Raw genomic sequence first — 23,697 nt, forward strand, 5'->3', positions numbered from 1 at the left:
ATGGAATAGCATGGGGACAGGACCCGTGGGCAGTCAGGCTGCTGCGTGGGGACAGGACCCATAGGCAGGAGGAGCTGCTGCTGCAAACATGGGTGGAGAGTAAGGCTAAATTTAAGGCATAGGTATGTGAGTTATCTCTTTACAAGACAAAGGAAAGAAGAAGTAAAAAGAGTTGTTAAAATGGGATCAGTGCCGGTGGGGTTTGGTTATTGGGTGGTCCTATAACTTTTAGATAAGAATCAGATTGGATTGAGTAAATGGCAGAAGCCACCACTTAAATATTATCTTCAGGTAAAGACAAAGGAGGATGTTGGGGGGGGGGGGGAGGGTCAGTTACATGAGGTTGCCAGATAGTAAACAACTTAAGTCCTTGCCTTCCCCATTAAGAGTTTCCAGAGACAAGGCCATCCCGCCTTCCTCCTGGTGCAGAGAGGGAGACACCCCCCACAGATGGAGACTTCCTTCACAAATGCAAATATCTCTCATCAAACGGCAAGCAAATTCCACTCCTCAGAGCCTCCTTCTCATCTGCAGTTTTTAAAAGTAACCAGCCTAAAATCCTCATCACAATCCAATGGTATTAACGATCATCATCATGCTATGTACTAGATCCCAGAACTTATTCATCTTATGACTGAGAGTTTGTACCCTTTTACCAACCAGTCCTTATTTCCCCCATCCCCAGTGGATGGGTTTTCTGACTGCTGCCTGGGCCCTGATTCGGTAACGAATTTGGGCTTGAACACAGTGCTGATGGGAAATTCGATGCTGGTAATTCATGGCCCACAGTGGCATTATGACCGAGCCAAGTATCACCTGGTTGATATGATCAAGTGCTGACTGAAGCAGCACCCTGGAGGACCACGTGGCTGCTGCCTTGGACTGTTGTGGCAGTAAAGGTGACTACAAAGACTATGGGAAGGATCCTTCTGAGTGCACCAGTTTGCTTACAGAAAGAAAATGACAAGATTAGATCTGTAAACTTTCAGCCAAAGTCATGTTCAGAGACCCAGGGACATTTTATGGCAGCTATAGAATAATTTTATAGCTGCAGGGCTGATACTGCTGAAGATCAAACACGTAATTGAATTATGCATGTTGCGGAATCACAGCTTAATTTGAGTTCACAGCCTGAGAAAAATCTTTCGTGCGGAAGAAATGGCATTGATTATGAGGAAGTGGAGCCGAAGACTTGGGGACACATGGGTGGGCTCAGATAAAGTTGAGAATCTTGAACCCCTGAGTCACTTGGAGCCTCCTTGCCAGCGAAAGCAGCCCATCCTCTGGTATGTGAGGAGGGCAGCCTTCCTGTGTTTGAATATCCTGTAATCTCACCTGGAGCAGTTGTCTTGCAAGGGGATGCCAGTTGTCCTCAAAGCCCACGCCAATCACCCTTGTTACCACTGGCCCCTTAACTATAGTCAGAGCCGCATGCTGCAGGGAGCAAGTACAAGGACTGACCCTGGAGGAAATAGCTTATGTGCCAAAAGAATTGCAAGTTTTGCTCATTTATGCAAGCAGAAACCTAGGGAATATGAGTGGGAATGGTTCTAAGGGTGTGAGAGTAAGGAGCATGGAATATGATTTTGCATCTGGTGCATTTATTGATCTGGTTGCACTTCCAGAAAGCCTGTATTTAACATGTTATCTCATGCAGCCAAATGTGGCTTTACCAGGATTCTTGGTTGGTTGACTAAGCATTGGACTCAGTGGTGGCCTGTGTTTAATGAGACTGAAATGTGAGAATGTCCCTGATATCAGGTAGAGAAAGGAATCCAAAGACTTATCAAGATGGAAATGCTGCAATGGATCTATCACGTATGATGTGCACACCGACCACCCCACCAAGAGGGCCCAGAGGATGCTCCCTTTAATGAGGCACTGAGAAACATTGGTGAGGGAAACACCAGCATCCTTGGATAGCTCAGTGGACCCCATTCTCTGCAGGCCACGTGTGATGGTGGGAGATACTGCAATGAGATGAGGTCCCCCATTTCAGCGAGGATGATGGGGCCCTAGATACTTGAGAAAGTGGGAGAAGTAAGACCAGAGCTGGAGGAACAGAAGAGTCTCATTCATGGTTTCTAACGGCAAAGGAGAACTATGGTTTTCATTGGCTATATGACAAAGCTCCACTGGTCATCCCCTCTATGGGCAGGTGGTATAGGAGTCTTCTAATTTTCCTCTATACCATGTCCATTTTGGAAGATTTTTACCTTGAGGATGAAGACATGTATTGCATGGATTAAAAAAAAGAAAAATTCATTATGGATTATTTCAAACATTCACTAAAGCAGAGAAAATAGAATAATGTGCCCTCATGTCCCCTAGCTTAGGTCATTATCAAGTCACAGATAGGTTTCGTCTATACCTTCATCCAACCCATTATATTTTTTCCAGCTTTATTGAGGTATAATTGACAAATAAAATTGCATATATTTAAAGTGTACAACGTGATGGTTCGATACATGTATACACTGTGAAATATTTACCGCAAAGTCAATTAACACATCCGGTATCTCAGTTACCTTTTGTCTGTGTGTTGAGAATGCTTCAGATTTACTCTCTTAGCAAACTTCAAGTATACAATCCAGTACCATTAACTATAGTCACCACCCAGCCCAGTATTTTAAAGCAGACCAGTTGTCATATTATTTAATCTCTAAATAATTGGATGTGTTTATAAAAGATAAGGTTTTAAAAAATATATGTAACCACAATTAACACATTCAGAAAAATGAACAATTATTCCTTTATATCAAGTAGAATGAATGGTTATTAAAATAGTGTCAAAGACGCAAGCACTCTTTTCTGAAAGCTGAAAACGTGCCCTCCTTATCAAAAATGGGCCTCACTGGGTTAAGTTTAGGGCTGCGTCTGGATAACCTCCAACAACCCTTCCCTTCATTTGCTTGCCCCACTGGGTTAAGTAGCCACAGAGTTTCATTTCACTTTTTCCCACTTTTCCTTGGAAGGGGTCTAAAACTCAACCCCCTCTACCCCGGGTGGGACTCGAACCCACAATCCCTGGCTTAGGAGGCCAATGCCTTATCCATTAGGCCACCGGGGCTGGCAAGAGGTGGGTTGCAATGGTCTTAGACCAGTCTCTCAGTCTCCTCTCTGTGGTTCCCGCAGGTTATGCACAGCCTCCCACCTCCGTGCTGGCCTCTCAACGGCCCCTCGACACCTGTATTTGGCTGGCCCCCTGGCTCAAATCTTGCCGGCTCTAGAGCATCCTCGGACCCCAAAGAGGCCGCTCACAAGCGGTGGAGCTCAAAGACCTGGGGAAGCAGGTGTCAAATCGGTTTGTTGGACTTGGGGGATATGATCCTCGCTTAGGGTGCAAGAGGTCTCGGGATCAAATCCCTGCGAGCCCTTTCCCCTCTCCTTTTAGAGAATCCGGGTCCGGGGGTAACTACTCGCCCGAAGGCGTTTCCGATGCAAAACGTGGGAGAGGAAGGGATGGGGGACCAGCCCGGAGCCTGGGAAAAGGGCTGGTCCCTGTCCGCGTGCTCCTCCTCATATGGCCCTTAGACCGAAAGTGTCACCTGGGCCCAGGTCTGCGCGGGTTTTAGCAGGATCCCAGCCGCCTTAGGTCTTTGTCCTAAGGACCCTCCATACCGGCTCTGTCTCCGCCCCGCTATCTCAGTCGGTAGAATCCAGCGTTTACTTTCCTACCATAAGATGGATGTTCTTTCTCATCTTTAAAATGTTTATCTTAATGAAGTTTTTCTTCTTTATATTTATGAGCCCTTAGTAACCCGCTGAAACACCACAAAAACGATAAAGGAGAAAGTGACACTCCGCATGACCGCAGGTCACTTGCGCCCACTGCCCGGGGTACACGCTCAGCTGACATGCTCCCAGCGTTTACCCTGATGGGAGGAGGTCCCATCACCTTGGTCATTCCACTTAGCCAGAATCCCTTAGAGAGAACTCAGTTTTGCAGGTAGAGACATTTTTTCACGGAAAAATGATGACTCAATCCTGGGCATATTCTTTATATTTAAATTTTTAAATACATATTCACAGTAGTTATTTAAGGGTACGCTCTCATTGCAAGAAATAATCTATTAGGTTTATAAAACTTTTTACTGTAGTAAAAAATATATATAACGTTAAATTTGCCATTTTAACATTTTCAGGCGTACAATTCAGTGGCATCCGTCACGTTCACAATATTGTGCAACCATGACTACTATCTACTTCCAAACCTTTCTCATCACAATAATCTATTATATTTTAAAACGCACTGTCCTCTGACCCCCTTAGGGCAACTCACTCCCACCCCCCAACAGTCCAACCCTTCGTCCGTCACAGTTCTCCTCTTCTAAACCGTAATTCACGTAGCCAATCCCGAATGGGCTCTCGGGACTCGCGGCCTGTGGCTTCAGACTCCGTAGTCCGCGCGGATCCGGCCGGCGTTGATGCCCGTAGCGCCCTCGGTTTCGCCCCGGATCTGGAGTTCGGCGGGTGCAGGCGCAGGGCTGCGTCCCGGGGGCAAGAAGGCGGGGCGGGGCCGGCGGTTGGCCCAGCCCGAGCGACCTGGGCCGGCGTAGGGTGCTGTCCAGAGACCGGGAAAATTTTAAGCCGAGGGAGAAAAACGTGCCCTACAGCGACCACGAAGGGACTCGAACCCTCAATCTTCTGATCCGGAATCAGACGCCTTATCCATTAGGCCACGCGGCCCTGCTTTCGACAATTGTGCAGCTTTTCCCATAGAGCCTGTGCAGGAGCCTGCGCAGTGTACCGCAACGCGCATGCTCACAGCGGCGAGGAGCCCCCGCCTCTTGGGCTCCGTGTGGGCGGGGCTCCAAGAGGAGCACCAGGCCCGGAGCAGGACTGAGCGCCGGATGTTTGGCAGGCACGGTGGGCGCGGGCCTGTGAGGAGGAGTTCGAGTCCCGGGGGCGCTGCCCAAGCCCCTCCTGCTCCGAGGGGCCCCCTGGGATCTCTTTCTCCAAGGGCCCCCGGCCCACGTTGGGCCAGGAGCTGCCCACTGCTCCCCCAGAGCCTGTGATTCCTCCCCGTCCCGCCAAACCTGCAGTCTCTGTTCCAGTCTTATGGCCCCAGACTAGACGCTGACCGCCGTGAAGGCGGGGTCGCGTCTCCTGCATCTCCACGGCCTAGCGCGGGGCGCGTGTGCTAGGAGAGCGCTGTGGACCCCGGCAGCCCCTTCCCAGGACTTCTAGGCCAGCCCAGCCCGTGTTGGCAGGCCTGGCCTCGTATCCGCCTTTATGAAGTGCCAGGCACTTTGCATACATTCTCTCTTACTGTCGCACCTCTCTGAGAGCAGGCACTGTTCACGTGTACAGCGACCATCAACATGTTTATTGTACGCTCGCTGAGCGCCGGCGCCCGTGCTGTGATGCTCCGTTTACAGGCGAGGAAACCGCGGAGCGGAGGGAGTCAGTGATGGCGCTGGGGTGTGGCCCCCACTGTCGGTTCCACCTGAGCGGCCTCGGGCGCGGTCAGGCCTGCAGGCAGAGCCGGCGCCTCAGCGAGCTGCGGATCTCCAGGCAGGCCTTGCGGCGCTCGTCGCTGTCGGGACCCAGCACGTCCAGCTCACACACCCGCCGATTCACCTGCGAGGACCACTCTCACGGCTGCCTCGACATCTTTGGGCCTTACGGGGCCCCAAAGGCGTAATCATAAGTCCCCCTGCTCCTCTCAGATGTGCCCCCCACCCAGCGGAAAAAGCTCCCCACCTGCACTAGTTCCCCCACCTGCCAGACCCAGCCGCACTGCACCCCGTCCTCAGCCTGAGCGGCCTCAGTTCCCTGCCAGCCTGCAGAACTGTTCAAACGGGCCAATCACCTCCTCCCGCGGGAACCAGGGGGCGCCCCACCCCTGTTACCACAAAGCCTGCAGCCCACGGCCCCTGCTGGCTTGCTCTGCTCCGGAGTGCAACCCGAGCAGCGCTGTGTGGCAACCCGAACGGTGTGTAATTATACATAAGATATATAATCTTTCCCCAGCTGTGGGTTTATGAGACTAATAACTGCTGTCCATCTCACCTGTCCAGTGTGGGTGTTGTGTGTTCGGCCATCTCTTACTGCCGAGGGTGGGGGATCACTCCCTCCCCAGCCGGGTGAATAGCAGGTGATCAGAACACCAGGGCCGGGGAGAAGGATGCATCCAGCCCTTCTCCCCCTATTGCCACTCCCCAGGCCCCAACACACCTCAGTCAGCAGCTCCAGGAGGTCTCCCTCGGGGTCAGCTCTGAGGACCTCCACCAGCGTCTGGATAAAGTCTGAGCCCGTCTCATCCCGATAGGCTACACAGCCTAGGCCAGGGGACCAGGGCTGGGGTATCAGACTTGGGCACCTACCCGCTGCTTTCCAATTCCCCAGGGGCCTATTGGTGGTGGAAGTGGGGGTCAAGCACACAGGACCCCGGGGGGCAGGCAGGGAGCGGGAACTTCTTGCTTCTGGAACCAGTTGTTGCTCAACATTTGCGGAGTGAATATATGATGGATTCAGTATTGAACAAACATGCCCTATGAACCCACAATGTGCCAGGCACTGGGCAGGGCCCTGAGGCAGACAGAACCGAGCTGCCTTCATGGAACTTACAGCCTGGAGGGAAGGGTGTAGATGTGGTGCTTGGCACAGTCAGCCCTGAAGACGACGTGCTCACCAGCATTACTACTTTATAAATAATAAGCATGGAAGGAAGATGGCTTAAATGCAACTGGGCTGGTGCCCCTGCTCCCCAACCCCCAAGCCCTGGCTGCCCCTAAAGCCACTCCAGATCTCCAGCCAGGAGGCTGGGCCCTGTGTAGTGGGGCTTCTTGATGACTGGTCCCCTTACCCTCGGCGGCTGCGTAGACCATCAGGATGTCTGCCTGGTCAGAGCTCCCTGCAGTGGGGCCCCTGGAGGAGCTGCCTGCAGGAAGGATCAACTCCGTTTACCCAGCATCCTGGGACTCCACCAGCCCCTGGGTCTCCCTAAGTCTGGCCCAAGGGCAGCCCAGGGCAGTGGAGAGTGCAGGGCAGGAAAGAGATCAGAATTCAAATGTCAGCCCTGCTGCTGACCAGCTGTGTGACCACAGAAAAGCCATCTCACTTTCCTGACTCCAGAGTGGTTTCTAAGCTCAAATAGGAGAAGAAGCCCTTGGTTTTCAAAGTCCCTCGAGGTTTAGGAAGGTTTCCCTTCCCATCCTCTTGGCAAAGAGAGGACGGAGGTGGCAGCAGAACCCCAGCTCAGAGCCCTGGAAATGTGCTCCGGACAGCTCCCCCACAGCCCTGCCAAGCCCAGGGTCCGGAAAGAAGGCAGTCCTACCTTGGGCATCGGCATAGACCTGGAGGACATCGGCATGGGAGGGGGTGGCTGGTGGTGCCCGCAGCCAGCGCCAGAACCAGGAGAGAGCTGTGGGCCCCAAGCCAGCGTCCCTGTGCCCTGGGGAAGGAGGGGACAGTCAGGTCGTTTCAGTCAGCAGATGCCTGGGGGTGCCTCCAGGGCTCCAGCGCAGGCCTGCCAGGCTGGAGACATTCTGAGTGCTGAATGAAAAGTGCTGAGGGTGACATGCTCAAGTTCATGGCCCTGACCTCTACGAGAGGCGGGGGAGGGGGTGGGGAAAGGACTGGGGCACAGGCTTCCTGGAGGAGGTGGGCAGCAAGTCCTAGGAGCCTGAGAAGGCTAGGGAAGGAGGGGGCAGGCTGGAGGTGGGCCCCAGGCCCCGCTCACCCCCACGGCAAGCCTGAAGCAGGAAGATCTTGGGGCGGCCCCGCAGGGCCCTGCAGCAGCTCAGCTCCCGCACCAGTGCCTCTGGTTGTACCTCTTGCCCGTCAGCCCCCAGCAGCTGTCCCTGAGGCCCTCCATGCGCCATCAGGGCCACAAGGGCACAGCTCACGGGGCCCCTGTGGGCGTCCAGCCACTCCCGGAACTGGGCCAGCTCCTCCTGGAAAGCCTAGGGTGGGATAGAGATTGAGGCTTGGGCCAGGGCAGCTGCCTCCCCAGGACCTGGCAGTCCTCGAGGTAGGCTTCTCCAGCGCCCTGCCTGCCCTACCTCCCGCCTTCTGTCAGCCTCAGGCCCAGGGAGGAAGTCTTTTTTCTAACCCCCATGCTGCATGGCCTGGTATGGCCTCATCGGGGTGACACGTGGGTCCAGGTGCCTGCAGCTGGTGTTCTGGCCCCAGAAGAGAAGCTGCACCAAAAAGTTAAGAGGCGTGAGAGGCCGGCAGTGAGCTGACAGGTGTCTGGGAAGGAATCTGAGATGCTCCCAGGAAAAACCTGAGGGTCCAGCTGGGGCCTTGAGTGGGGGAGCAGAGAAACAGCAAGCGTGGGAGACCGCAGGAGACCGGGCTTCCAGAGGGAAGGAAGTGTGTTCCCAGTGCATGCAGCGGGGAGGATGGGGGCTGGACTTGGGGCTCCTCTTCCTGCCCATAATGGTTGAGAGGCCGAGGAGAGACTCCTCATGGTCCAGGGGTGCCTTCCTTCAGAGCACCACAAGTTCTGGGCTTCCCCTCACCTGGGCTGTAGGGTCGGTCGTCAGGGTGGTCTCAAAGCCCAGGGCCTGGCACAGGCCCCGGAGCGCCTCCACGTCGTGCTGGGCCCCAGAGCGGCCCCGGATAACGGCCAGGAGGAGGGCGACCCTGGCCCCGGACAGGTCATATTGAGCGCTGGGACTGGGTTCTGGCTACAGACAGGGTTAAGGTGCATTCAAAGTGGTCTGAGGACCTCCCAGCTCTCGCCTCCCCCATCTCCGGTCTCCCTGAGTCTCTGTCCCACTGGCAACTGCTGTCAGATGATTGGATCCCTGCCCTGGCCCCCTCACCTCAAGCCCCCAAGGTTCCGTGTCCCCCAGGCACAGTGCCCCCCGCAAGGAGCTCCGAAGGACTGGGCAGTAGGTGACCCCTGAGAACTCTTCAGCTGTCCTGCAGAAGACCTGGGGAGAGGCCAGAGGACACCTCAGAGGGCTGCTACATGGGCGTGGGGGGGGGGGAGGGGAATGAGGATCCTAGCTCCAGGAAATAGTTCAGCCAGGATCATGGCTATTACAGTCTCTTTGGGGTCCCCTGCCAGAACAGAGAGGAGGAGACAGAGGAAAGGAGGGAGGTCATGAGGGGGGTTCCAGTTCAGGCTCAAGGTCATGGGCATCCCTGGATATGGATGGCCTCAAGTGGACATTGGCCATGCCATTAACCACTGCCCTTCCATCTTTTGGGGGAGGGCACCAGGCTGGGGAAAGCTGTGGAGCGGAACCAGGGCCCAGCCCTCACCTCCAGGGTCACCCAGGGGCCACCCAACTGCCCAATGAGAACTTTGGGCCTCAGGACCAGATCTGAATCATTCCCAGCTCTGACATCCAGGGACCCACAGTCTGACAGGACAGTCACTGCCTGGGTGAGTATGAACAGAGATGGGTAGAATTATAAGCATCGACTCAGGAAGGCTGAGGAAGGGCATCACTGACAGCCTGGAAGGGACTGTGTGATGCTGGCAGGGACAACAGTGAGGGCACGCAAGTAGAGGGCATAGCCTGGGCAAAGGCATGGAGTTCTGAAGATTCTGGTGTCTGGGGGACCCTGAGTGGGCTGAGAGGAAGGGCACAGGTGGGAATGGGAGGCGAGGCCCTGTGGCTGATACCACATGTGTAAACAATGAAGATTTTGTAGAATGAACGGGTGGGGAGCATATGAATGAATCTAACTGTCTAATGGGTTCAGGAGAGCACAGCAGGGCCAGGGGAGTTGAGCGGCGCAAGCCCCCTCCCTAAGAATCCCCATCTGGAGCCCCCACCTCTGTCAGCAGCTGCAGCAGGGACCAGTGAGGACAGCGGCCACAGAGCTCACCCAGGCTAGTGAGGAAGGCTCCAGGCTCAGGGGCAGCTGAGTGGAGAAGCAGCACGTTGGCCTGGAAGGGAGGGTCTCAGGCCCCCTGCCCACCCTCCCTCACCCCAACATTGCCCTGCCCCACAAGCAGGGCTCCCTGCCCTGCCCACTCACCCCCAGGAGCACTCGAGAGCAGCAGGAAGACTTTGGGGCAGCCCCGCAAGGCCCCACAGCGGCTCAGCTCCTGGACCAGCTGCTGTGGCTGCCTCAGCAGCCCACTGGGGGCCACCAAGGCCACTAGGACACAGCCCACAGGGCCCCCATGGGCATCCAGCTGCTCCCGGAAGCCAGCCAGCTCCCCAAGGAAGCCCTAGGTCAAGAGTGAAGGCTGGGCTTGGGTCCAGGGAGGCCCCAGGTTGGGGCGGAGGCGGGAGGCGGGCAAGGGCTCACCTGGACCAAGGCCTCCCTTCTCTGCCAGCTCTCAACGCGCAGGGCCCGGAATATGCCCTCCAGGACAGCCACTGTAGAGGCCGACACCCCAGGGCTGCTGAGAGTCAGGGCCACCTTTGGACCCTGTGTGCTGTACTTCCCCTGGGGAGGCAAGGCCAGAGTTGGGCTGGAGTGGGGCTCAGCCAGGAGCCAGGAGTGAGCTGGGCCAGGCAGAGCCTCCACTACCTTTCTCCTTAGGCTCTCCTGAGTGTCTGCCACCATTGCGGCCACCCGCAGGGTCCCAGCCACCAGGAAGGCCATGGGGGCCAAGTGGGCACTTCCTCTGAGCACGGAGCTCCCGCCCTGGTACCAGTACCCTGGGTCCCAACCCTTCCTCTGTCCCTGCGCTGCGTCCTATCAGCTCTGTTTATGAGCTGAGTCGGACTCTGCCCCTCTCCTGGAACCCTGAGTCCTGGGCCCTACTCCCTGCTATTCTGATTCCAGCGGGCTACTTCCTGGCTGGCATTGACATGCCCCACCTGAGCCAGGACCCATGTCCAATCCTATTCTTAGCTCCTGGCCCACCTCCCATCTGATCTCGTTACACCTGAGTGTCTCCCTTCTGAACCAGCCAACAGCACCAACAAAGTCCAAGCACTCTCCTGCCACCTGTCACCTCCTACTCACTCATGCCCAGCGCCCACACACATACACACAGCAGCCGCCAGCATGAGGGCCTGGGGAGCGTGACAAGCATGCTCCAGAGGCAGAAACCCCCAACTGGGGTCAGCTGTCCACAGTGAGACCCCGGTTGCCTCATCTGCAAAATGGGGTCCATCGCAGCAACCTCAGAATGATTTGAGTGTCACATGGGGGCTGCTGAGGAAGGGCCCAGGAGGCAGAGAAGCTGGCACACACACAGACCAAGGGACAGAACACCTTGTCTCAGCCGCCCCCACTGCCCTTCAGGCAGGTCCACTGAGGCCATGACCAGGTGAGTCAGAAAGCGCTCACCAGAGGCAGAAAGAGCTCTGACCTGCACCCACCAGCTCCTGGGGCCTGGGCAGGGGAGCGGTCAGATGTCAAAGGCTGGATGGGGAATGGGGTCCCTGCCCATTTTGACTCAGCAGCCCTCTCTCCATAAGGGATCTGAGCGCAGGGACTGGCTTTGAGTTCTGGATCCCCTACCAGCAGTGTGAGCATACCACCACCCTGCCCAGTCACCCCATCTCCAAGCCTCTTTCTTCGTTTCACCAATGGGGAGAAAGGAGGTGTCCTGGCAAAGACCCCAAGTCCTGCTCAGCTCCCCCATTCTCTTGCTGGAGTAGGGAGGGGTACTACCAGTTGTCCCACCTTGAGCTGTCCCTAGACTAGGGCAGGCACTGGCTGACACAGGAGGATGAGAGTCCTGAGACTCGTGGCTGCCCTTTGGGCCCAGTAGACCTGGAAGCCAAGAATGTGGCTCCACCTGGTGACCACGTAGCACCACATGCCACCAGGACTACCAGGCCAAGAGGCAGAGGGGTATTAACTCCAGATCCCTCCACCCAGCAGCCACCTAGAGAACACAACAACCTGGAGGCAATTTCCGCATTTATTCAGACCCTTTGGCTGCCCTTTAGAGGCCAGCTGGGCCAAGCTCCTTTGGAGGGCCTACGGTCTGTCCCTGTGAATGCCAGTCTGCAGATGATGCAGATGCCGCCATGGAAAGCAGTGCCTAAAGAGTCAGCAACAAAGTGCTGACGAAGTGCTAGTGTTAAGTACCATAGACCCCATGCCTCTGGAGGAATGGGGAGCAGTGCGCCTCCGCTAGCCCTGTTCTTAGACTGCACGGTCGCCCTCCTGTCCCTGGAGCCACCACGACCCTCGCCAGACTGGGAGGGAATATCTCTCAGGGACGCACTCGTAGGAGTCGGGGGAAGTCTGCTGAGAGCGGAGGCAGGCAGCTTCTGGGTCACAGGGACAGGGCAGAGTGGTCATGGCCTGGAAATGGGAGGGGGTAGAGGCCAGAAAGGCCCTGTAGCCATGCCCAGGACCCACATCGTCAGAGGTGTGGGCTAACTGACACTCCCAGCGCCCAGCAGTGCCCTGAGGGTCAAGGCCTATTCCTCCACTCTCACCAGAAGGCACAGCTTGGCAGGGCAGAGGGCTGGCCCACACACCCAGCCGAGAAGATAGGGAACAAAGAGCCACGAGGGAAGCAAGGCTGAGGGACTTCTCGGATAGGGACTCCAGGCCCCGCCCGAGGCCTCACACTTCCCTGCTGCCCCAGTGTCTCCCCTACTTTAATGCCACTGGCCCCGAATGTGCGGGGGAGGGGAGGCTCCAGGAAGCCAGAGGGCAAGAAAAACCCTAGGAGCAGGAAGGGAATGGTGCCAAGGTCATAGGGGATTTCCATTTCAAGTCCCAGGGCAGAGCAGGGCAGTCAGCCGGGGCGGTGGCTACAGACGGGGGTTGAATTCCCGAGGGGGAGAGGGAAAACCGCGCTAGGGAGATCGCCCTGCTCCGGCCCTCACCCCACGGGCTGGGCCATCTTGGCGTGCAGGCTCTGGTGGGCAATGAGGTGGGCGCGCTGCTTGAAGCTCTTGTCGCACTCGCCGCAGCCGAAGGGCCGCTCGCCCGTGTGCACGCGCCGGTGGTCCAGCAGGTAGGAGCGCAGCGAGAAGCTCTTGCCGCAGTCGCTGCAGCCGAAGGGCTTCTCGCCGGTGTGGATGCGCTGGTGGTCGGCCAGGTAGGCGCTGCGGCTGAAGCTCTTGCCGCACTCGGAGCAGGAGAAAGGCTTCTGGCCCGTGTGCACGCCCTGGTGGCGCACGAGGTCCGAGGAGCTGCGGAAGCTCTTCTCGCACTCCTGGCACTTGTGCGGCTTCTCGCCCGTGTGCGTGCGCTGGTGGCGCGCTAGGTCGGAGCCCCAGCGGAAACGCTTGCCGCACTGGCCGCAGCTGTGAGGCTTCTCGGCCGCCAGGTCCCGGAACTGCCGCCGGCGCGTGGGCGGCCGTCCTCGCCGCGCCCCTACTGCCCGCCCCAGGGTCGCCCCTGGCCGGGCCTCGCTCTCCCAGACCTCAGCCTCCGCAGGGCTCCAGGACACAGTCACGTCGCCGCCGGCCTGACCCGGGAGCGCCTCCTCTGGCCGGGAATGCTCACTGTGGCTCTTGAGCCCCAAACCTGCAAGCGGAGAGGAAGTGGCCTCTTCAGACCCACTTGGTTCTGGGGCCAGAGCTGAGGCCGGCAGAAACGCAGAAACAGGGCTCAGGGGCAAGCGCCTTGGTAGTCCCTCGGACAGCCCAGTCTCCAGCAGAGCCCAGGTGCAGCTTCGTCATCCACACAACAGTGACATGACCTATTGCCACAGAGAAACGTCTAGAGCCATGGCAAGGCGCCCATGGGCTGATCTGCTGGCCAGGGAATCCTAGTCACACACCTGATCGACCTGGGCCTCGGCTGCCACACTGCGGTCCTACGTCTCACTTTCTGAAACCTGGCTGTTCAAACTCCCTAAATGAAGAGATTGAGGTAAAGGCTGTAAATTGCACAGACTCTTACCATTCAAAGCAGAAACTGAGGAACCACATTGGTTCAGCTAAGGTGGTTCCTCTCACTACACAAGCTCTCCTTCTCCAAACTCAAGAACAAACATTTAGACTGGGAGGAATCCTGGTCCATCCCATTGGATTGTGTGGATTAAATGAGATGATCCCCAAATAGTGCCCAGGCTTGGAGAGGGACCCCAGGATTGTGGCCTCTACTGAGCAGGGCCCAGGCCTTGTGGCCACGCAATAGGTGATTTCACTGCCAGCATCTCTTTACAGGGCAGGCTGAGGGCCGTGACAACCACTGTCTACACTGAGTCTCAGCTCTGTCCCTTCAATGTCTGGTCACCTCTGAGTCTCAGGTCCCTCGACTCTAAAACGGGGACAACATTTCTACGCCCCGGGTTGTGCGGATCAAATGAGATAATGCCCATACAAGTGCTCAGCACAGCACTAGCATGTCGCACGCACCTGTCACATATCAATACACTTAGAAGGCAGAGAAAGATGAACATTAACACAAAAGAGAAATCACCCAGGACTCTTGAAGGGACCCAGGGAAAGCCTACCTTGGAGCCAGCTAAGGAGCAGGTGGGAAGGAAGACTGAGGATTCCAGCAGGACATGCAGGGGTGTGGCCTGCCTTTGCCCACCTTCTGCTGCTGGGATCCTGAAGGAGGCTGCAGCCTACTCCTCAGAGGAGCCAAGGATCCCAAGGGTCCCAGCTGTACCCACTGCTTACCCAGAGCAATGTTCCGGGTGTTCTCCCGCTTTATGTCCCAGAAGAGATCTCTCTGAGCAGGATCTAGGGACCCCCATTCTTCCCGGGAGAAATAGAAGGGAATGTCTCCAAATGTCACAGGTCCCTGGAATGAGGTGAAAAAACCCAGCTCAGGGCTGCCTTGCTCAGGACTCCCCAGGCAACTGTGGGCGGGGGCAGGAAGGGGGTTGGGATGGGGACAAGGATGGGTCCAGGCAGGAGTGGGTTAGACGGAAGAGGCTTTGATGAGAAGGCAAGGCTCACTTTAGGGACTCAACACCTCAGAGGGGACAAAGAGACTGATAACTCACAGGGACCCCAGAGGCAAAGCAGGTGTCTGTCGTCTCTCTGGCACTCCCCTCTTTAAGCAGAGCAGGAAACTGGGCTGAAGGAAAAGAACGGAGCCTCAGAGAAGCCAGCCAGGCCGGAAGTGAGACCTCACATGCTCTCCTGTGCATGATGCACACACACACACACGCATGCATACGTGGGCACGCACGCACAGGCACCTAGGTTTCACAGGACACAAATACCCTTCCTACTCTTAGGGCAATGCTTGGGAAGGAGCCAGGCCCCAGCCCAGTCACTCTGCAGCCTACCAGCTTACTCACCACCATGGCTGTGCTGCTCCCAGGGTACAGGCGGCTGGCGTTGTGCCCCCACCTTTGGGGGAGGCCCCTTGGCCTGGGATCCATGGACTGTAGCCTCGGGTTCCACCTCCTCTGAGGGCACATCCTGTGCAGGAACCACAACATGCTCATCAGGACCGACACCAGACCGGGGAGACAGAGTTTAATCCCTGGGAAGGAGACACAGGACATGACCCTCAGGATCCTGAGGTGCGGGGAAGGAGATCAACATGGGGCCCCAGGAAAGTCCAGAGGAGAATGTGACACCAGGCAGTGCTGCGTGCTCAAGGACATTTCTCAATCAAGCATGAGGCCAGAATCAGCCTCCAAAGGCCAAAATCACAGAACCACTTAGCAAGGGGGCGTGGGGGAACCTTCCTGTCATGGGCAGAACCCTACACCCCAACCACTCATTAACACCTCCCCAGATGCTTCCAGTGTTAAGGACCCAACTCCCCACAAGACAGCAGGGTGGACAGCTCTACCTTCTCACACCCCCTCTGGTCCTCTCATTACGTGTATCACTGTATCCCCAGGGCCTAGCCTAGAGCAGAACAGGAACAAAGATCTGCAGAACCTGTGTGGAGCTAAAGCCTGCCTTCCTGGAACATGCCCACCCTGGTCCCGCTGCTGTCTTTCAAAGCTACCAAAAAGAAACCAGATTCATTTGGACAGTGTCTTTCAGAAAGCAGCATCTGTTATGATGTGCTCCTGTGGATGCTCCCTCAAGCTCTGCGTCCCCACCACTCCTGGAGACTCTTCTTGATGGAGATGGCCCTCTCTTCAGCCCAGAGGCCCCTCACCTGCGGCCAAGCTTTCACTGGCTGCTTCTGCAGGTCCTCCACCAGGGCGACGGCTTCCTCACCACTCCCCGGGCATCGCTCACGCACCCAGCCCTGGACGCCCCCAGGCAGCACACTCAGGAACTGTTCCAGCACCAGCAGCTCCAGGATCTGCTCCTTGGTGTGCAGCTCGGGCCGCAGCCAGCGGCAGCAGAGCTCCCAAAGCTGGCTGAAGGCCTCATGGGGCCCACCTGCATCCCCATAGCAGAACTGCCGAAAGCGTTGGCGGCAGGTCTCGGAATCCCTGCTGTCCTCTTGCTGGGCAGAGTCCTGCTCCCAGGAGGAATCTTCCACCTTGACGATCAGAAGCCCTTCTCCCTCCCCAGGGGTCTGGTCTCGAGGCTCTGGGGTGGCTGCCATCCCCCTGCCCTACGGCTCAGGGCTGGTGGGCCTCAGCCTGGGCCTGGGAGCCCACCCTTCAGTCTCCCAGAGGGATCCCCTATGGTAGCCGGGCTGGCATCTGGACACACACTCCTGGGGAAAAAATAAAACAGGAGAGGGCAGTACATGAGCCAATGCCAGCCTGGAGGGACATCCAGGAACTCCAGCTCCCATCCTGTGGGGGCCCTGAATCCTTTTTTAGGCTCTCCTGTAATACCTTGCTCACGTGACTCTCTCTCCTACTAATACAGGCCCACAGCCCCTTATCCTCAGTTCTGAAATCCAAAACTCCCAGTTTCCACCACCTGACCTGCTATATGAGCCTATTTACAATCTCCATTTATCCTACTTAAACATTCACGTTTTTATGTCAGAAATATTAACGTATTTGCTCAGCTTATAAAAACTCATCAAGCTGTATTTACAATGTATATTTCCGTATGTATATTATACTTCAATTTAAAAATTTTAATTAATTCATTTGATTATTCAGTGTTCTCCCAGAATCTATGGGTGGTGTCACTTGATATGCCATATGGGCACTGTATTATCTTCGTCAAATATAAAAATTCCTGAATTCCAAAACACATCTGGCCCTGGGGGTCAGCAAAGGGCTCACAGACACCATCCTAAGCCATTTACCCACAGGTACATATGAATGTATAGCACATATTTATATCTTATTGCCACTCACAATAGTTCTGAAAAGTGTGCACTTTGGAGTCTTCTTTAATTGCTTTTTCTTTCAACAATACAAACCATTGTAATACAGAAGAGGGAATTTAAACAAAACAGAAATACATAAAAGAGAAACTCTCTCTTCCACACTGCAGGTGCCCCTCCATTAACAGTCTCACATATGATCTCCCAGACCTTTTCTTGCCTTATTTACTGAAAATGTGTCTATGGAAGCGAAAAAATTAAAAGTGCTTTGTGCGTGCTTTTACATGAATGAGGTCTTACTGCACATACTGTTTTGTAATTCGCGTTTCCACCTAACGACGCTTCCCCGGGAGCAGCTCTGGGAGATTCCGCAGTATGGAAGTGCTCCAGTTTCTCAACCAACACCCGAGCGAGGCAGGCAGGCAGGTTGTTTCCAGTTCTTCTCTACTACACACTAGCACTTTCTTCACTTTATTCTTCTCCTTCTCACAACACCCCTGAAGTACGCACTCCACTCTCATCCTCCAGTGACCGAGGAGGCTCGGCTCGGAGAGAGCCAGGGACTCACCAGGGTGGCTCGGCAGGACGCGGCGGGCGGGAACGCGTACCCGCCCGGAGCCCGGCGCTCCGTCCCCGGCAGCCTTGCCCGCGCAGAGCTGAGAGGCGGCGGGGCGGGCAGCGGGTGCAGGAGCCCCGGGCTCCCCTCGGCACTTCCCAAAGGTGTGCGTCCCCTTCGGTGTCTGCTTCGGGGCGCCAGCCCCGGCCGCCGGGAGCCCAGCTCTCGACCTCGGAGCCCGGCGGCCCGCGTCGCCGGTCCCGCCCCCGGGACACACCGCCCACAGCCACCCAGGCGTTCCCAGTTCCGCCGCAAGGCCCCGGCGCCGGAAGTTGGCGCGGGGCTCGCCGGGAAGCGACACAGCGCAGGCGCCGAGACAACCACTGGAAACTACACAACCCAGTCGGTCGTTCCCCTGTTAAGCCTGGCGCCTTCTCCCTGACAGATGGCCAATGACCGGGGAGAACCCGTAGGGCTGGTCTTCTGGCAGCGACGCCATGCCCGTCAAAACCCATGCCACCCGGCTGGGGTCTGCGCCAAAACTGGTGCTGTGCCGCTCTCTAGATTTAGCTTTAGCTTCTCTGCTCCTCTGGCCCCTGATGGGCAAGAAAGGGAAGGAAGCTAAGGCTGGCCTGGTGGGCGGAGACGGCGGCTGACCCAACCGCGAGTGGAGAGCTCGCTCCGCCGGAAGGGATGCGCTAGGATGGAATCTTCCTTCCGAGGCCGGCTCTTTCCGCTCCAGAGTGGGTGGAGGGCCGAGGGGGCCGCGGCCTAGCAGCTGGAGCTCGGCCTGGGAGAATCGTCTCCAGCCTCTTGGGACTCGCCCTCGCCCAAGTCTTTAGCAGCTCCCAGCGGGGCGCAGAGCTTCCTGGAAGATGCAGCCCAGTGAAGGGCGTGGAGCTTCCTTCGGCGCTTATCCGTCTCCGAGCGTCGGCTGGGGTCGCTCGGCGGGACGCGGCAGGCGGGGCCAGTGACCCCGGGGAGCCGCGCGCTCTCCCACCAGCGGCGTCGTCTGAGGGGCCGGGGGGAATCTAGAGCAGGCTGGCCGTGTCCGGGAAGCTCTGGGTTCTCCTTCCATGCCTGTGGACCTGCTCCCACCCTCTCTACTTACTCCTTGACCTGGAGATCTGCAGCTGAAATAGAAAGAGCTTTCTTGTTTTGTTTTGTTTTGATTATGCAAGTATGGCATGCTTAGTGTAGAAAAGAAAGTTAAAGTGGAAAATTATACAAGCATCCATATCCACAAGGCTAGTTCCCTCACTCTGCTCAAATGTCACTCCCTCAAAGTGGCTTTCCCTAACCCTACGTAAACAGCCCCACCAACCCCATACCTCTGCCCTGCTTTATTTTTCGTCCTTTTATCACTACCTGACATATTTGTCTCCCACTATTTGACTGTAAGCTACATGATGTCAGACCGTTTTCACTGCCCTACTCCCAGCACCTAGAATTGTGCCTTGCATAATATTTGTTAAATAACTGAAGGTAAAAAATATTCCTAATAAGGCCATTCAAAAATAAACATTATTAATATTTTAGTCCTGTTCGTACAGTTCTACATCTATAATAAATCTGGAATCATTCTATCTAAGTAATGTTTTGTTGACGTGTAGGTCTATCAGGGATACCTTTCTATAACAGCACTTATAAACAAAATTCACCTATTTTGCAAGCTGCATAGTATTCCATAGCACGAAAGTTCCATATTTTATCTAAAGCCTCTTACTCCGTATTTGCAGATCATTTCTATATACACCTTCCTGCCTTTGCTTGAACTTGCTGGAGGGCAGGAGCCAAGACTGTTCTGTGAAGACTGCTGAAGTGGTTGCTACTGGGCCGCAGCAGAGAACCCCCCAAGGAAGAAGGAACTTCAAAGTCCTTTTTTCCAGGTGCAGCCTTACAGTGTTCTTCCGGCGCCCTCTATCAGCAAAGACTAACATCAAGTTGGCTAGCCAAGGAGAAATTCTACAGGGTCCAGGTACAGTATCACAAAGCAGGACAAATAGGGTGTTTGGGGGCTGAGAGAAATAAATTAATAACTGGCACACCTGCCATGTATTCTATTGAGCATTGCTGGTAGATGATAAATTATTTTTATACAATTATATTTAAATTGACCACCTAGTTGCACTTTCTTTTCCTTCTGATAGTGTTTTATTTTCCTGGCTAGAAAATAAAATCTATAAATAATGGAAAAAGTACAATTTTTCTTTCCAGAAAATTTATATTCACTTCCAGAATTTATACTCATTATTTTCTTAGTCTTATAGCATTTTCCAGAACTCCCTAAACAATCTTAAAAATTGAGGACAGCAGCATCATTGTCTTGGTTAATGAAAATACTTTTAGTGGTTTACGACTGTCTATTGTCTCTGATATATATCCATGCTTATATTAAGGAGCATCTATTCTCATCTGCAGCAGAAAGACTGCTTGTTGTTCCCCAATATCAGTTTTCCCTTTCTATAGTAAGAATTTTTCGATGAGCACATGACCATTCAGAATAAAGAGTATGTTTTCCCAGCCGCTCTTCCATGTAATTAAATTGAAGCAAGTAAGTTGTGAGCAGACGTGATGTATGCATCTTACTAGAAAGGGATGAGCCATGTCTTCCTATTCTCTTTTCCCCATCTGCTAGCAGGAATTTGGACATAGTGGCATGGACCATGGAGATGAGAGTAACACCCAGAGGTGGCAAAGCAATAAGACAGAAGGTGCCTGGATTCCTGATGATTGTGGAGCCACCAGACTAGCCCTGGATTTATACCCAGGTAGTGATGTGAGAGAGAAATAGATACCGTTTAAACCACTGTTATTTTGGATCTCTATTACAACCAGAATGTATACCTCAAGTAGCACTACTGCCTACTAAGTTTTTTCATTAAAAATAGAAGTAGAAAAAATGTTTATTTTTATAATTTCTCCTATGGGATATTGGATATTCAGAATTTCTATGTCTTCTTAACTACATTTTGATAGTTTTAATTTTTCTAGGAAATCATCCTTTTCATCTACAATTTCAAATTTTTTTCTTTGAGGAAGATTAGCCCTGAGCTAACTACTGCCAATCCTCCTCTTTTTGCTGGGGAAGACTGGCCCTGAGCTAACATCCACGCCCATCTTCCTCTACTTTATATGTGGGACGCCTACCACAGCATGGTTTCCCAAGCGGTGCCATGTCCTCACCCGGGATCCAGACCAGCGAACCCCCGTCCGCCGAAGCGGAATGTGCGCACTTAACTGCTGCGTCACCCAGCCGGCCCCTACAATTTCAAATTTTTTAACATAAAGTTGTACATAGTATTCCCCTTTGATTAAAATTTTTTAAATCAGCATGTATGGTTTTGGGATCATGAGAGGGCACTTTAATGGCGGTGGAGCAGCAGGCTAGGACGACCCTCAGTCCCTGTTGACTTTGTGGATTAGGACTGCCATCCCAGTCCTGCCATAGGCTGCTTACCTCGAGACTTTATCTTAAGAAATACACTTCCGTCTTGCTTAAGACCCCGTTATTCTGGGTCTGTTATTTGTAGTTAAACTGAATCCTAACGGTTTCACTACCTCGTAAGGTTGTTATAAGGATTAAATGAGAGAATACATGTGGACCACTTAGCCCAGCACTAACTCTGAACACACAGTAAGTGCTCAATACAGAGTGGTGAGTTCCAGGGAATTATGCATTACCAGGAACTGTCATATAGGCATGGCCACAGGAGCATAGGGGACATGAGAGACTGCAAGAGTTTGGCCCTCCAGGCATCTTTTCCCTGAAAACTGGAGCTCAACTTGTTCTGGTCAGGCCTGTTGGCTTGTATTAATCTTCATGGCTAGCCAGGAGCTTTGTTAGTTGAGGACAGAAAAACTGGTGTGCTCTAGGAGGTGACTGAGGTGCAGGCGGGAAGACTGCCTGACCCCATGGCACACGCTGGCCGAGGAGCAGGAGGATGAGAAAGGTTGGATCATCCTCATAACCTCCTGTTCCCCACGCTCCGCGGGCCACCAGGGAGAAACTGGCCACAACCCCTCACAAAGTCTCACCTCTCTAGCCTCCCTTCCTCCCTCCCTCCCACCAGGGGTGTCATTTCAGCTCCTGGAACACCAGTGTCTTTCTCATGGCAGGGCCATTATTCATTCTGTTCCCCTTGCTTGGAAGGTTCTGCCCCCAAATCCTTGTAAAACGGATTCTTGTCATTCTTCAAGTCTCAGTTTAAATGTTCCCTCCTCGGAGGGGCCTTCTCTGACAATCAGTTCCTAACATCCTCCATTCCTTCACCCTTTCTTTCTGGCATTTGTCACTACTTGAAATTCATGTATGTGCCATTTATCTGCTTGTCTGTCTTCCCCACTAGACTGGAACCACGTGAGGGCAAGAATCTTGTCTGACTTTTTCATCGCTTGTTTCTCAACACTTAGCAAAGGACCTGAAACGCAGGCATTCATTTCGTACAGCAGTCCCTCCCCACCCGCAGCGGATACGTTCCAAGCCCCCCCAGTAGATGCCTGAAACCGCGGATAGTACCCTCGCCCTCCCCGCGTCCCGGCCACCTCAGTTTCCCCGGCTCCACCCGAAAAGGACTGCGGTCTCCTTCCAGGTCGTTCCGCACCCGCGCCCCGGTCTCCCCAGGCAGCTCCGTCAGGTCCTGCTCCGGGGCTCGGAAGGTGCTAGAACGCCAGCGGGAGGTAGCCGGGCCCTGCCAAGCTCCAGTGAAGGGGCCAGGTCTCCCTCGGCACCGCAGACAGGCCAGCCATGCTCTGGGCGGGATGTGGCCGCCGGGCTCGGGCTGCCTGGGTCTCGGGGGCAGCAACTAGATTCCAGGGCTCGGCGCGCGAAGCCGGAAGAGGCCCTGGCCCGGGGCCCGCGCCCCGAGTCTGCGCCCCCTCTAGGACGGCAGGCGGCTTGGCATCTCGGTGGCACGCCCGGGACGGCTCTGAAACCTCGGGAGCTGGCGGCGAAGCCAGGAGTCCAGCCCGCGGTCTTCGGTTCCCTCCGCAACAGACACGAGGCGGAAGGAAAAGGGAAAGTTTCTATGCCGAGAGCTTCCGCCAGTTGCCCAGACGACCGTGCAGCTTTGCAGCGTGGAGAGGGGAGGGCCGCTCCCAGAACAAACGCCGGCCGTGATTGGCCAGTTTTTCTGGAGCCCGCCCCCTCGCTCCGCCCCGACACTTAATTGGCTAAGGGCCGAGCGGGAGAGGCGGGGCTTTCCTGAAGCCAGGCTCCCCGCGTTGAGGCTGACCCATGTCGAGACCCCGGCAGATGTCCACACGTCGCTGCCCCGCGGGGTCACACGAGCTCTGGAGCTGTCCCAGCCTAGCATTGTGCTGAGGCCGATGTCCCTGGCCCGCCCGGGGAGGGCAGTGCGGCCAGCCGGCCCTGAGCGCCCTCAGCAAGGACCTGGGCCGAGCCCGCGGGCCGCGCGAGGAGAGCGTGCGAGCCCGGAGGGAATCTCCCTCCGCCCTCACCCTGCGCTACTTCTGTGGCGCAGGAGCAACAGGTCGGGTTCTCCGGTGCCAAGAGATGGGGTGCCAGGTGTGAGCAGCAGCCAGGGAGCAAGCCACACCTGAGCCTCCTCACCCTCTAACCGGAGACACCAAGACCCTTCTCTGTCGTCCTCCGCCTAGTCTGCGTCCTCTCAGTGACGCCCTTAAGCCTGACGTTCCAGGCCCTTCCACGACATCCCAGCTACCTCCTCAGTCTTAGTTGCTCTTGTCAAATATTTTCCAAACCGCCAAATCCCACTCTTAAAATGCTCTGGCCAGGTCTGTCCCAGAATGGTGCCTCTGGATGGATCTCAAGGGAGAAGCGGTCAGAGACCCATGGGCTCTTGGAATCATGTCCCTCTACACTGTGCTGTGAAAAGGGGAAACAGTTTCTCCTGGATACTGTGGTCTCTGCGCTCCTCAGAGGCCAGAGTGGTCTTTAAATGATTCCCTGGCTCAATCGACCAGACCTCTGAGTGGTTCAAATCCTGACATGTTGGCCACGTGGCCAAGGAACTGAAATCAAGGCAAGCAAATGAGTATTCTGTGCTAAGCTCATGGCAGGTGATGATGGCTCCCTGTGTCGTTTGAACAAGTCTCTTTCCCACCTCTGTCTCTCCTTCACGAGAAAACAAGCCTGCTTTCCGTGCACGAGTGCA

General features: G+C 55.2%; 1 protein-coding gene and 2 non-coding genes across 6 annotated transcripts in view; all 3 read right to left on the bottom strand.

Moving 5' to 3' along the window:
* Positions 1–2,997: 2,997 nt before the first annotated feature.
* TRNAR-CCU (transfer RNA arginine (anticodon CCU)) lies at positions 2,998–3,070 on the bottom strand. The gene has a single exon. It is a non-coding gene; the product is annotated as a tRNA-Arg (tRNA).
* A 1,546-nt stretch (positions 3,071–4,616) lies between these two features.
* Positions 4,617–4,689, bottom strand: TRNAR-CCG (transfer RNA arginine (anticodon CCG)). Its single transcript has one exon. It is a non-coding gene; the product is annotated as a tRNA-Arg (tRNA).
* A 619-nt stretch (positions 4,690–5,308) lies between these two features.
* The window catches only part of LOC106825988 (zinc finger protein 213-like), a 30,824-nt gene continuing 12,435 nt past the window's right edge, over positions 5,309–23,697 (bottom strand). The window contains exons 1-11 of one of the 4 annotated variants that reach the window (XM_044747007.2): positions 10,450–10,699; positions 10,225–10,365; positions 9,949–10,144; positions 9,743–9,831; positions 8,778–8,888; positions 8,472–8,639; positions 7,688–7,910; positions 7,283–7,399; positions 6,812–6,886; positions 6,181–6,284; positions 5,309–5,583 (exon numbers count right to left, since the gene is read on the bottom strand). In XM_044747007.2, the coding sequence (XP_044602942.2) occupies positions 5,470–5,583; positions 6,181–6,284; positions 6,812–6,886; positions 7,283–7,399; positions 7,688–7,910; positions 8,472–8,639; positions 8,778–8,888; positions 9,743–9,831; positions 9,949–10,144; positions 10,225–10,365; positions 10,450–10,524 (1,413 nt within the window). In that variant the 5' untranslated portion in view covers positions 10,525–10,699 and the 3' untranslated portion in view covers positions 5,309–5,469. Of the gene's footprint in view, positions 5,584–6,180; positions 6,285–6,811; positions 6,887–7,282; positions 7,400–7,687; positions 7,911–8,471; positions 8,640–8,777; positions 8,889–9,742; positions 9,832–9,948; positions 10,145–10,224; positions 10,366–10,449; positions 10,700–11,784; positions 13,366–14,471; positions 14,596–14,800; positions 14,875–15,100; positions 15,225–15,921; positions 16,435–17,313; positions 18,694–22,105; positions 22,555–23,697 lie in introns of those variants that run through there. The other 3 variants (XM_070485088.1, XM_014833031.3, XM_044746994.2) reach the window with 3 other exon arrangements.

This window comes from Equus asinus, chromosome 14 (assembly GCF_041296235.1).
Source record: "Equus asinus isolate D_3611 breed Donkey chromosome 14, EquAss-T2T_v2, whole genome shotgun sequence".
NCBI lineage: Eukaryota > Metazoa > Chordata > Mammalia > Perissodactyla > Equidae > Equus > Equus asinus.